Source organism: Lynx canadensis, chromosome B4 (assembly GCF_007474595.2).
Source record: "Lynx canadensis isolate LIC74 chromosome B4, mLynCan4.pri.v2, whole genome shotgun sequence".
Taxonomy (NCBI): domain Eukaryota; kingdom Metazoa; phylum Chordata; class Mammalia; order Carnivora; family Felidae; genus Lynx; species Lynx canadensis.
In genome coordinates this window covers 125,912,530-125,925,382 of record NC_044309.1, presented here as the reverse complement: position 1 = coordinate 125,925,382, position 12,853 = coordinate 125,912,530, and the positions used below count along the sequence as shown (strand labels likewise).

Here is a 12,853-nt window from a genome sequence, read left to right as displayed (position 1 = left end):
TACTACAACTCTTTGAGTTTGATGATAATGCATAATCACATACTATTCAGGTTTACCTATTTCATCGTATTTGTCCTTAAATCGAAGTGTCAAAAAGAAAAAGAAAAAACCAAACTTAGAAAATAACTTAAAAACTGAAACAAAATATTACTTTGAAAAACATTCTGATTTTTTTGTTTTAACTTTGCCTTAAACACACACACGACTTTCATGGCCACTACAAATAAGCAGAATTTAGTAGGTATTACAATTCTAGTCAGTTTCCTAAAATAGCTCTTTGAGGTTAAAGCAATTTTCTCTGTATTTAAATGGCTTAGCCTAGAGTCATTATTCTCCAATGACACTAATCACTTTAATTCTGATTAAAGGGACATGCAGGGCCTTTCCAGATAAACTGTCAAGTCAGCCACAACCTCAATCTCCTGGGAAAGCCTCTGAGAAACTCCTATATCCTGTTTGTGGCTCTAGGGATATCCCTTCTTATTTACAGTGTACCTAATAGAAATTTATCAAAGCAACTTTTAAGATAAAATCAAATTTAAAGAAAAGTATCTTTAAAATTTATTTAAGAATAAATATTTAAAGCAAATAATATTAGGAAAATAAAGAAATCTAATTACTTTTTAAAAAATCTGATTTTTAAAACTTCTCTTCTTGCTCTCTTTTGACAGATACTGGGTGCTGTGTTAAAATATTAAATTTATCAGGGGCAGTTGGGTGGCTCAGTCAGTTAAACGTCCAACTCTTGATCACATGGTCATGGGATGGAGCCCCGAGTTAGTCTCTGTGTCGCCAGCGTGGAGCCTGCTTGGGATTCTCTCTCTCCTCCTCTTTCTCTGCCCCTCCCCCACTTACGCACATGTGTGCTCTCACATCTAAAAACAAATAAACGTTTTAAAAAATATATTAAATTTATCAGAGAAATCTTTGGCAATGTTTTTGTAACTAGTGTAACAATTCCCCACTTTCTCCTCACATTCTTTTCCCTTTAAGTTTATTTATTTTGAGAGTGAGACAGAGAGGAAGGGGCAGAGAGAGGGACAGAGAGAATCCTAAGCAGGCCCCTTGCTGTCACCACAGAGCCCTACGCAGGGCTCATTCGTATGAAATGTGAGATCATGACCTCAGCTGAAATCAGAGTCAGCCACTAAACTGACTGTGCCACCCAGGCACCCCTCTCTTCACATTCTTGTATGAATACCATTTAACTTATAATATGTGATTTCAAAAAAAAAAAGCCACCAATTTACTCCTGGGCTTTCTATAAATCCATTTTTTTTAAGTTTTAGTATCTACAGTGTCTCTTGATTATGAAAAAAATTATAGTAAGTCAAAAACGCTTAATAAAATCTTTTTAGTGGTTATGATTTTTGCACTTAATCTCATTATTTTTTTAATGTTCTTATTTTATTTTTGAGAGACAGAGAGAGAGAGAGAGAGAGAGACAGAGTGTGAGTGGGGGAGGGGCAGAAAGAGAGGGAGACACAGAATCCAAAGCAGGCTCCAGGCTCTGAGCTGTCAGCACACAGCCTGACGTGGGACTTGAACCCACAAACTGTGAGATCATGACCTAAGCCGAAGTTTGACGCTCAACTGACTGAGCCACCCAGGTGCCCTAATCTGATTATTTTTTAAAGGCACTGACTCAAAAAAATTAAAGGAACTTTTGATCTCTAGCTGAAGGAAAAAAATCACACTTTTTAACTGTGAAGAAAATAATCTTTTGAGGTTTGCAGGGTGGGGTACATAAAGATAACCTACCAACAAACTCAGCATAATATCAAATAATAAATTGCTGATAACTAAAATAATATGAATTTGATTAAAAAATAACAAGGTTACGTTTCATTTTTACACTCTGGTTGTGTTTCTATTAAGTTTTACTTAAGCCATATTTTAGAAAAAGGAATACTGTAAATGCTCAAAAGCTATGAAGAACCCAATTTTAAGTTTATTTGTAAAAGAGAGTTAACGCCAAAGTTATTTGTTTGCAGATGTGAATTTTTTTGAGTTGTTTAAAATGCCATTTATATTCTTAAAGAATAAAGCACCCTAAGCAGTCTTATGTTAAAATTGTAAGTGTTGTTAATACAAATCTGATCTAGAATAGAAAGTAAAAGAAGGAGAAAAATGTATTAAATCAGTTCTCAGAGAATGATACATTTTAGTAGCTGTCCATTAATAGCTCCAACAGGCAAGACACAAAACTTGAACTATTTTTTATATATTAATACTTGAGACTATGACCCAATTCTTATAATAGGTTTTTAAAATTTAATTAATCCATATTGCTTAAGATACACTTTTTGGTAAATACTCTTACAATGAAATTAGTGGAAACATTAGTTTGAGTGTAGTAATTAAAAGCAGGGTTCAAATACAAGCTCTGTCACTTAATAGAGCTGTGTGATTGCAGAGAAATTGCTTAATCTTTCTATGCCCCAATTTCATCATCTATTGAAAGGGAAAAATAGTACCCACTTGATAAGGCTGGTGTGCTGATTAAGAGAAGTTAATCTTTATAAAGCACTTAGCATAATGTCACATATAGTATTTAATAACTTAAAAAAAATTTTTTTTAATGTTTATTTTTTTTTGAGAGAGAGAGACAGAGAGAGAGAGAGAGAGAAAGAGAGAGAGAGAGAAAGAGAGAACGAACAAGGAAGGGGCAGAGGTAGGAGGGAGACACAGAATCTGAAGCAGGCTCCAGGCTCCAAGCTGTCAGCACAGAGCCCGACATGGGGCTTGAACTCATGAACCATGAGATCATGAGCTGAGCTGAAGACGAGCACTTAACCGACTGAGCCACACAGACGCCCCATTATTCAATAACTATTGAACTGTGCTATTATTACTGTTGTTTTGGGTTTTATTGTTGAATGCAACAAATGCCAAATTGTCTCCAAAGGGGACAGAATGAAAATTTGTCATCAGGACATGGTAGTGATTTCTGACTTACTGGTTACTTGATTCACTAGAATATTTTCACTTTCCTGTGCTCATAACAACTAAAATTAGAAGCATAAAAACATCGAGAATTGATGATGTCCTTTACTGAGATATCAACACAGAAGTTACCTACCTGTGCAGCTCTTCTGTTTTGTCTTCAGTTGGACCTACGATTAGTAAACAATGGCGAAGGACAGCTGCCATGACACGGAACTGATGAGAATCACTCTACAGCAAATAAAAAAGACAAGAGGAAAAATTGGGGATTGAATGTCTTAGTGAAGGAGTCTGGTGTATTCCTGCAACCCTGGGAGCCATCTTATGGACCATTTGTCCCCCTAAACAGTCATTCTTATACCATAAATAATAGAAGTCAGGACACTGTAGACAAAATTCTCAATACTAAGTTAATAGTTACTGTCTTATATGAACAGCCACCTCCAGAAGTGGCTGAAAACCAGAAGATGCTGACCTAGCCACTCCCTTTATGGCATGTCAGGCAAAGAGAGACAAGATCAACAGCCATGCATTTCCTACTCTCTTTTACCTTAAGACTCAATTCACCTGAGGATCTTTTCCACTTTCAGAAAGTCTATAGATTCTTTTGATAGTATACTGTTAGAGTTTACTAGTGGTTATAAAAGTTCAAACAGATGTAATGCTATCAGATATTTTAACAGTGGGCTGTACATACTTAACTGCCTAATTTCTTATTTCAAAAGCAATAAATTAAAAGGTATAATCTGTCAACTTCATTAATGAGTCTTCTTAATCTCCTAGTTCCCCCAAATCTTGCTAGTTCCCCCAGAATTACCAGCAAGTGATGAAAAACAAGTGATCTGAGTTTAATCTCCTATTTTTCCAATGTTTACTCATTGTTATTAAAGACACAGAGAGAGTCAGAGGGAAGAAGGCAAGCAGTAGGAAATAAGCTAAGTTTTGAATAATCACTTAGTTTACCTCCTCTTCTTTTAGAGATTTTGGGCCTCTTCTTGAGATTTTGGGCCATTATAATTTCTTTAATTACCTGCATCAAGGTCATATCTCTCTGCTTCCAGATTTTTAGTAACTAAGAAGACATGTAAAATAAATGATAATTATAATAGAGATCCTGCATATGCTATACTTCAGGAAGTCTCCGATTACTTCAAAAACTATTTAAAATTTTAAAAACTTTATTAAAAATGTTTTAAATCTAAAAACTTCAGTTTTACATATAATCTCAAGTCTATATAAAGTGAAATATACTCAAATATTATACATATATTCATATATATAACTCAGCCCTCTGAGATGATGTCTCCTATAAGATCTAACAAACAATAGAGCACAACTGCATTACTCATAATGCAGATGACAGTATTTTAAGCCTAACACCATCATATGTTCATTTAGAAGAGATGAAGGCCTCAGTAGCATAATGGTAAAAAAGCACTTCACTTGGAGTCTGGAGTCTAGGCTGTGACCTTAGACAAGTCATACAGATTCTCTGAGCCAAAGTTTCCCCACACATATTTCCACAAATATGAGACTGGTAGGGTTATAAAAGGATTAAAGAGGATGATACACATGGAAGTGCTTAGTACTTGGAATGAAACATTTGAAGGTGAGTGGAAAGGATGAGGGAAGAAGGAAACAAAAGGTAAGTAAGACTGATAGAGCTGAAATGAGTGATAGTAAAATAATCATGTGTTGGGGAAGGAATAGAGAAAAGGGGAGGGGGGTCGGTAGAATGTCAGAGACACTAGGACTGGTAGGGTTGAAACGAACGCTGTCCCATTCACTGTCCATTTTCAAATGCCTGGATCAAAATTCTCTAATATGTAAATACACTTTTGCTTACCCCAAATTACATGAAGCACAGGAAACACATGTAAAATTCTTCCATTTCTTAATTCTTAATAAGATCATATTTTCCTCGGTTTTGAAAATTAACTAGGAATGCACTTCCTTTCAAACAAGATTTTCCTTTATTCTAGATATCACAATCATTTCTTCCCATGCTGATGTTGACAAGCCTCTTGCAAAACTATCCATTGTGGTCTTTCTATTTGCAACTGTAAACCAAAATCCTACTTTTTTCCATCCCATTTCCTCCTGTCCCAACTTTTATAACACCAATTCCCAAGTTGTACCTATATCCTCAATGTCCTCTTTTACTATAAATCCACTAAATTCCCTTTCTCTACTCAAAACAACTGTCAAATCCCTGGATTGTTGTTTCCAATCTCAGCATCACTGATTCCTTTTCATATTCCAGGTCTCAGCTAAAATATTTCATTAGAAAAGACCATTAGAAAGACCATTTCATTAGAAAAGACCTACTTAGACCATATCTAAGTAGGTTTCTTCTTTCATTATTTTCTATCGCTGTATCTTGTTATGATTCCTTTCATAAAATCATTAATTTGTAATGCCACATTTATTTACATACTGGCAATATCCATTGTTTTCTCCAGTACTCTATTACCTTTACAAGTTTAGAGTGCATGTGTTTAGTAGATGTTCAATAATTTTTAATGTAAATGGTAAGTAAAACAAAAAAAAGTCCCAGTCATAAGTGGGCAGCCAGATAAATTTTCATAAAATGAGCACATCCATATAACCAGCACAAAAATGATCCAACACTAAGATTAAGAACTCCAGAATTGGCCTCTTCAAATGACAATCCCCTGATCCTCAAGGGTAATCTGAATGTCTAACATTGCAGGTTAGTGATTTTTTGTTTTCACTGAATTTTACTTGAATGATATCATAAAATATAGACCCTTTGTGTATGGTTGTGAGATTCATTCAGGTTGTCATGTGTATTTAGGTGCAGTGTGTTCATTTTCATCACTTGAGAGCAGTAATATTTGAGATGTAGTCTGTGGATCACTGCTGGTCCGCACCCTGTTTGCCACTGATCTGCCGTGTCATGAGTGCAGAAGGTGTGAGCATTTAGGAACTTTTCCAGTTTGACATTGTGTGTAATATTGCACTATACAAGAATTTCATTCTGAAAGCAAGGGCAAAAAATCTGATCCTTCACCAATTTGGTTAAGAAAGCACTGCTAAATACAATGAATATATCACAATTTACTTATCCATCCTACTCTTGATGGGCACTTGGATTGTTTCCAGTTTGGGACTACATTGAAGAGTACTGCTGTGAATGTACTTTCTTACATTTCATTTGCTGCATCACAGGTCATATACATATGTCAAACTTCAGAATATACTGCCAAATAGTGTTTCAAAGTGTTTATACCAATTTATACTCTCACTAGTTGTTCTACAGTTGTGTCAACACTTGGTATTGTCAGTCTTTTAAAATTCAGTCATTCTTGTGGGTGTGCAGTGGTCTCATAGTTTTATTATGCATTTCCCTGATAACTAAGGAGTTTTCATGTAACTACTGGTCATTTGGATAGCTCTTTTGTGAAGTGCCTGTTCAAGCCTTTTGACTATTTTCCTACTGGGTTGACTGACTTTATTTGTATGGATTTGTATGGATTTTAATGTATTTGGGATACAATCCTTTATTTATAGATGTGTTGCAAATATCTTCTCCCATTTGGTGGCCTGCTTTTTTTACTTTCTTCTCTTGATGAGTTCATTTTAATGAAGACCAATTTGTCAACTTTTGCTTTAAGATTTGGTTTTTATTTTGTCCTATTTTAGAAATCTTTGCTACTTAAGAAATGTTTGACTTGTTTAGGATAAAGTCATGAATATAATCTGTTTTCTTCTAAAAGCTTTATTATTTTACCTTTTTTAATATTAAGGTCCTTATCCATCTCAAATTAATGTTCTATGTATGGTATAAGGTAGGGACTTAAATTTGTTTTCCGGATGCCTGGGTGGCACAGTCGGTTAAGCGTCCAACTTCAGCTCAGGTCATAATCTCACAGTCTGTGAGTTCAAGCCCTGCATTAGGCTCTGTGCTGACAGCGCAGAGTCTGGAGCCTGCTTCAGAGTCTGTCTCCCTCTCTCTCTGCCCCTCCCCCACTCATGCTCTGTCTCTCTCAAAAATAAATAAACATTAAAAATAAAATAAAATAAATTCATTTTTCTTCCATACAGCCTTTCAATTGATCCAGGGCAACTTATTAAAAAGCCCACTTTTCCCCCACTGCACTTCAGTGTTACCTGTATCATAAACCAGTTGACTATATATGTGTAGGTTTATTTCGAGACTCTTTATTCTATTCCATTAGTCTATGTCTCAATAAATATTGGTTAAATGAGTGTTATCATTAAGAAGTCTTATTTAACAAAGGTTAGAATGGATACTATACTATTAGTCTGCTATGTGACTTTCCGTAAGTAATTTAAACACTCTGATCTTTCGTGTCTCCATGTGTTAAATGTAGTTAATGCTGCTGTATCACAAGGATGCTGGAAAGATTAAATATAACTGTTCTTTATAAAACATTATACAAATACAGTTTCTATAACTATAATTTACTTGCTTCATCTTAATTTTGGTATCTTTAAGACATCAATATTCTCTCCTCTGAAATCATATTATCTCCAAAGATTGAGAAGAAAAAAGTCACCAAGGACAAAGGGAGGAGGAAGAGAGAGAAAGCAAATAGGCTTGTTGTGATAGTGGAAATCAAAATGAGATAACAACACTCAATTAAAAGGCAGATAAAAACTCAGAAAATTCTTTGGGATCTCTATACAGGCTTCACTTCTTAATTACAGATTCTACTACGGTCCTGTTGCTTTTTCCTTCTGTGCAAACTGTGGAAGATCTCACTTTTATTTGGTAAAGGTGTCAGTTTCCTCACATCTTTTCATTCAAACTGTCAACTGATGTAAACAATGCCTAAGAAAGTCTGAAGGGAGAATACTGCTCACCAACCAGTCCTGATCTGGTATTGTTACCCCAGGATAGTTCTAATTTCTTCAAGAAGGCTTAGGAAGCCTGTCCTGTGAAAATTTAATTTCAATCCTATAAAAAGTGAAACAGACACTCAGACACAGACACACATATACACACATGCACACATACAAATGTATGCATGCTTACCTAGAAATACAGCTGTATCTCAGGTAGCATTTTACCCTATGTTTTACCCTATTCCTTTTGCTTACCTCTACCGTGGTTATTTGTCCTACTAAACTGTATATTTAAAAATCTCTATCTCTTTACAGGTAAAGATTATGTATTTTACCTCTGCATCTTTTGCATCTAACATGGTGATGGGCATAAAATAATCAATGCTTTTTTGAATTAATTTGCAAGGGGAGATATAAATGTTATAAAATAGATAGTGTTAACTCTAAAAAGGCTAGAAATTACTGTTGTAAATAATGTTATTAAATGTTTTAGGCTCCTAGAGAATTTTCTAAAAGCTTTGAAAATTTAAAAGGTACCATATATTTTTCCTCCCTCCCTGCTAACTTTGGGCTTTTTCTCCTATGTATTTCTGTATATCACATTTTATTTTTCATTAAACAAAAATTTGCTGAAAGTCTACTCTGTACTGGGTATGTTGCTAGCAGAAAGACTATCCCAGGGAGGTCAGACATACCCTCAAAGATCTAGAATATATGGCATTTGAAACATCTCTGCATTACTGAGGTGATTCTTTCCTGTTTTTAAACATATAGAAAATATAGAGAAGAATAGTATGTAACAAACAGTCGTATATTTATCTGTGTTTATGTGTCTGATTTTCCTGTTAATCTTTTAGTTCTTTGAAGGCAGTGATGATTTCTTCATCTTGCATCTTGTATATCCAACACAGAATTTGGCACATACTGGGCACTCAATGTCTACTCAAAAATGATTCAGCAAAAAAAAAAAACAACCCAAAACAAACAAACAAACATGACACAGCTTGAAGCTTTTTAAATTAATATTATGTCCTTTTCCCATATTTCCTTTAAAGTCTCTTAAATAATCATGGAACTAACCTCTTCTATGACAGTGTGACATTCCCAATTAACTTCTATGGACATTCACTGTTTTCTGTCACTCTAATACATCCTTTGACTACACAGATAGTGGTACTACTTCCCTGCTTGCACTTGGGTGTCTGGCTCTAACATGTTTGTTGGTCCTTATGTTTTCTCATTACATTGCACTGATGACCTGGGAAGCAGTGCAGAGGGAAAGTGTGCTAAGTAAGGGATTTCCAGAATAACATGCTTTCCTCCAACAAAGAGATTTAGCAAAAGTGTTAAAGCAGGAGGAAGACAAGACCATTTCATTTAACTTTTCTAGAACTGACTTCAGGTCCTGCTAAAGGAGTCTTTTGACCTCTTAAACATACTATCTTTAGGAAAGGGAGAGAATGAGAAAGGGAGGGAAAGAGGAAGGAAGTGAGGAAGACAGATGGACACCGTGTGGCAATAAGGCCAACTACTGAATAGAAAGGAATCTTCAGATTCCTGATGGTATCAGCAGGCAGGCAGGCAGGAATTTAACACATGAGCCTAAAATGAACAAATGGCACTAATCTGCTAAACCTCAAGAAAAACCTAGTCATTAATTTTCTGTTTTTAATGAATTGTAAGTGAACAGTGATAGAAATACCTACTAAAACAGTTCAAACCAAAACCAAACATCTGTATTTTCTCTAACGGTTGAGCTGTGGTCATAAAGATCTTTAAAGGTGCAATCCCCAGGGTTTGGAAAGGTATTAACTAGCACTAATCTTCTGAAGGTCAATTTGACAATACATATTAACAACCCTTAGGGTTTTAAAAAAAAAATCCTTTGACCCAACAATTTTAGGAATTTATCTACAAAATTTTACAATAAGAAAATTCACTGTGTTACTATTTACAATAGTAAACAACTGCAAACAATCTAAATGCCTACACATAGGGAATTTGTTAAAGGTTGATAAATCCTTATGAAGGAATACTCAAGTATAAATATACCTATTAAATATAAAATTACTTATGAAGGGTATTCCTTCATAAGGATTTATCAATCTTTAACAGGAAAATAAACTGGTACATTATTTTTTGGTTGCAGAACTCTTTTTTTTTTTAACGTTTTTATTTATTTTTGAGACAGAGAGAGACAGAGCATGAACGGGGGAGGGTCAGAGAGAGGGAGACACAGAATCTGAAACAGGCTCCAGGCTCTGAGCTGTCAGCACAGAGCCCGACACGGGGCTCAAACTCACGGACCACGAGATCATGACCTGAGCCGAAGTCGGCCGCCCAACCAACTGAGCCACCCAGGTGCCCCGTTGCAGAACTCTTTTTATCCCCAAATAATATCTAGTTATAACCTAAATTTATTTTTAAAAATTGTTTTTAATTTTTTTCATTTTATTTAGAGAGACAGCACGAGTGGGGAAGAGGAGCAGAGGGAGGGAGAGAGAGAGAGACAGGGAGAAAGAGAGAAAGAGAGAGAGAGAGAATCCTAAGCAGGATCCACACTGAGCGCGGGGCTTGATCTCACAACCCTGGGATCATGACCTGAGTGCTCAACCAACTGTGCCACCCAGGTGCCCTTCAACCTAAATTTAAATAGAAAAAAACAACAGCAACAATCAAAGATACTCTTTTGAAAGTGAGGGTGGGGAACCTGGAACACTGTCCACTCATCACCAGAGGCTACCCCTAGGAACTTTATGGCTTCAGGGAACATTTTGAAAACTACTACTCTTCAAGAACATTTACTGAGGAAAAAAAGATTATAAAATTACTGCATTTTTGTAAAAAGAAATTATACATGTTTATATTTATATATTCTACAATGAAGAATAGTTAGAAAGATATATGTTAAAACACAAACAGTGCTTATCTTTGAGTGGTAAGCTTATAGGTGATTTGTACTTATTGCTCATATGCAATTTTCCTTTAGATCTACTACAATGAGCATGCATTTTGATTAAAAGAAAACAATATTAGTTATTTTTAACACTATTTTAAAATTGGATTCTTCTGTAAGAAGTAAGTTTTTATTTCCCTTTATTTCAGTTGGTATTTAAAGTACTAACAATTCTTTAGGTGCTTGCTCAATTGGAGAAAGATGCCATGCATCTGACAATCAAGGAATTATTAAAATGCAAGTAAATGGGGGCACCTGGGTTGCTCAGTCAGTTAAGTGTCCAACTCTTGATCTCGGCTCAGGTCACGACCTCACAGATCAAGCCTCGTGTCAGGCTCTGTGCTGACAGTGCAGAGTCTGCTTGGGATTCTCTCTCCCTCTCTCTCTGCCCCTCCCTCACATATCTCTCAAAATAAATAAATAAACTTTAAAAAAAATCTAAGTAAATGGACTCTTATTGGCAAGTTTCTCTGCAACTTTATTATAGACTTTCTTTATGCTAAGTTGTGGGTACCTCCCTAAAAGGTACTCTATGTTCTGATTTCAGGGAAACATGCATCTCCCCAATCTTCAAACAGCTTTATCATTCTCAGTCTTCCTATCTCAGGAGACACCTTCATGGTCTTCTCTGTGCTAAGTATTTTCAATCATGAACGCACTGTTTCTCTCCTAGCACTTAACACAATTTGAATTATATATTTGTTTACTTACTACCTGTCTCACCAACAAAACTGAAGGCAGAGACTAGGTCTATTATTTGCCAACATATTACACATGCCAGCATGATACCCTGTAACTGGCCATAAATATTTATTGACTAACTGAATGACTGACTAAATGTTTGCTAAAATTTGAATTTGGAGACCCACAGAGATTCAACTGGTTTAAAAATAACCTTTCCCACACTCCTGCCTAAATGGGTTGGCAAGATCCTACTTTCACTAACTGTTTAAATTTCTGATAACTTCAGTAATAGCCCAGACTAACATTAACTGGGCACATTTTATAACGGCTTCATCTACTGAACCACAACTCACAAGAAGCCCTTCATCTGCTGAGAAGCCTGCTTCAGGACTACTGATCCTTTCTCATGTATCTTTCGGAAAATAAACTTTCTATGCCACAGAATGAGTATTTGCTGCTTCAAAATCTTCTAAGGCTTCTTCCAGCCCCACTATTGCTTCTAACTGAAGCACACTCATGAGGGCTAATCTCAATTTACTGATACATGTTACATGTCATTCCATACATATACTGATAAGCAGTCATTGACTTATACACCCTTTTGTTGGGAATCTGAACAGTGTGAACTACTATTTTGGGCACAATTTAAATAACAGGGCCTCCCAACAATGAAAAACCAACAGTCTCAGAAGAGCTCTTGCAACTAAATGGAGAACTTAAAAACACCAAAACAAACAGTGTAAGAAAAATAACCATAGAAGGTACCAAATAAGCATAGAGACATAATATTTTAAATACTTCCAAATATTTGGTTTCAAAGCATAAATGGAGCATGTGGGCTTTCCACATGTTTTCCTGCCAAGTCTCAGGAAAAACTGACCATACTACAGTCATCTAAAACAGCTGTTAGGACTGATCTTCAAATATTTGGTTTCAAAATATAGACCTATTTGCACTTTAAAACTCAGATGCCTGCATTCTCCCACTATAGCACTGCACTGAGATAATCTTCTCAAAGTAGGTTGCTGGCAAAAACAGATCGGTATTCATGGTGAGAACTGTTTCAAATGGACACAGCAAAATGTTAGCCCTAGGTCCTAAAGTCAATTGTCAGAAAAGATAATTTGCTCTGGCACCAACATACTGCATTTCTTTCTTCTTTTCTTTTCTTTCTTTTTAAAGCAGGGGCTCAATTTCACTCATTATTTAAGGTTAAATAGGGTAAACGTGAAATGTTGAGATTCTAGAAGCAAGGAAAAAAGTTTGCCTACTTCATTTACAATTGTCTTCTTCCTTAAACTAACTTTCTTGTTTAGCATATTGTTCTTGTGGGTACTTAGATATAAACTATCAAATCTGCCTCACTTTTGGGCTGCTGTATGGTCCAAGCCACAGAAAAGGATCTTAGTCTAGAAAAAAACCTTTCTCACATAT

At 35.6% G+C, this 12,853-nt stretch overlaps 1 protein-coding gene across 5 annotated transcripts in view; it reads right to left on the bottom strand.

Annotated features, from left to right (window-relative positions):
* Positions 1 to 12,853, bottom strand: part of RIC8B (RIC8 guanine nucleotide exchange factor B) — a 102,807-nt gene that overhangs the window by 47,187 nt on the left and 42,767 nt on the right. For all 5 annotated transcript variants that reach the window (XR_003969995.1, XR_003969996.1, XM_030320441.1 and 2 more), the window contains exon 4: positions 3,083 to 3,177. Coding sequence is in view for 3 of the 5 variants with exons in the window: in XM_030320441.1 (XP_030176301.1) it covers positions 3,083 to 3,177 (95 nt within the window). In the remaining 2 variants the exon portion in view is untranslated. The remainder of the gene's footprint in view (positions 1 to 3,082; positions 3,178 to 12,853) is intronic.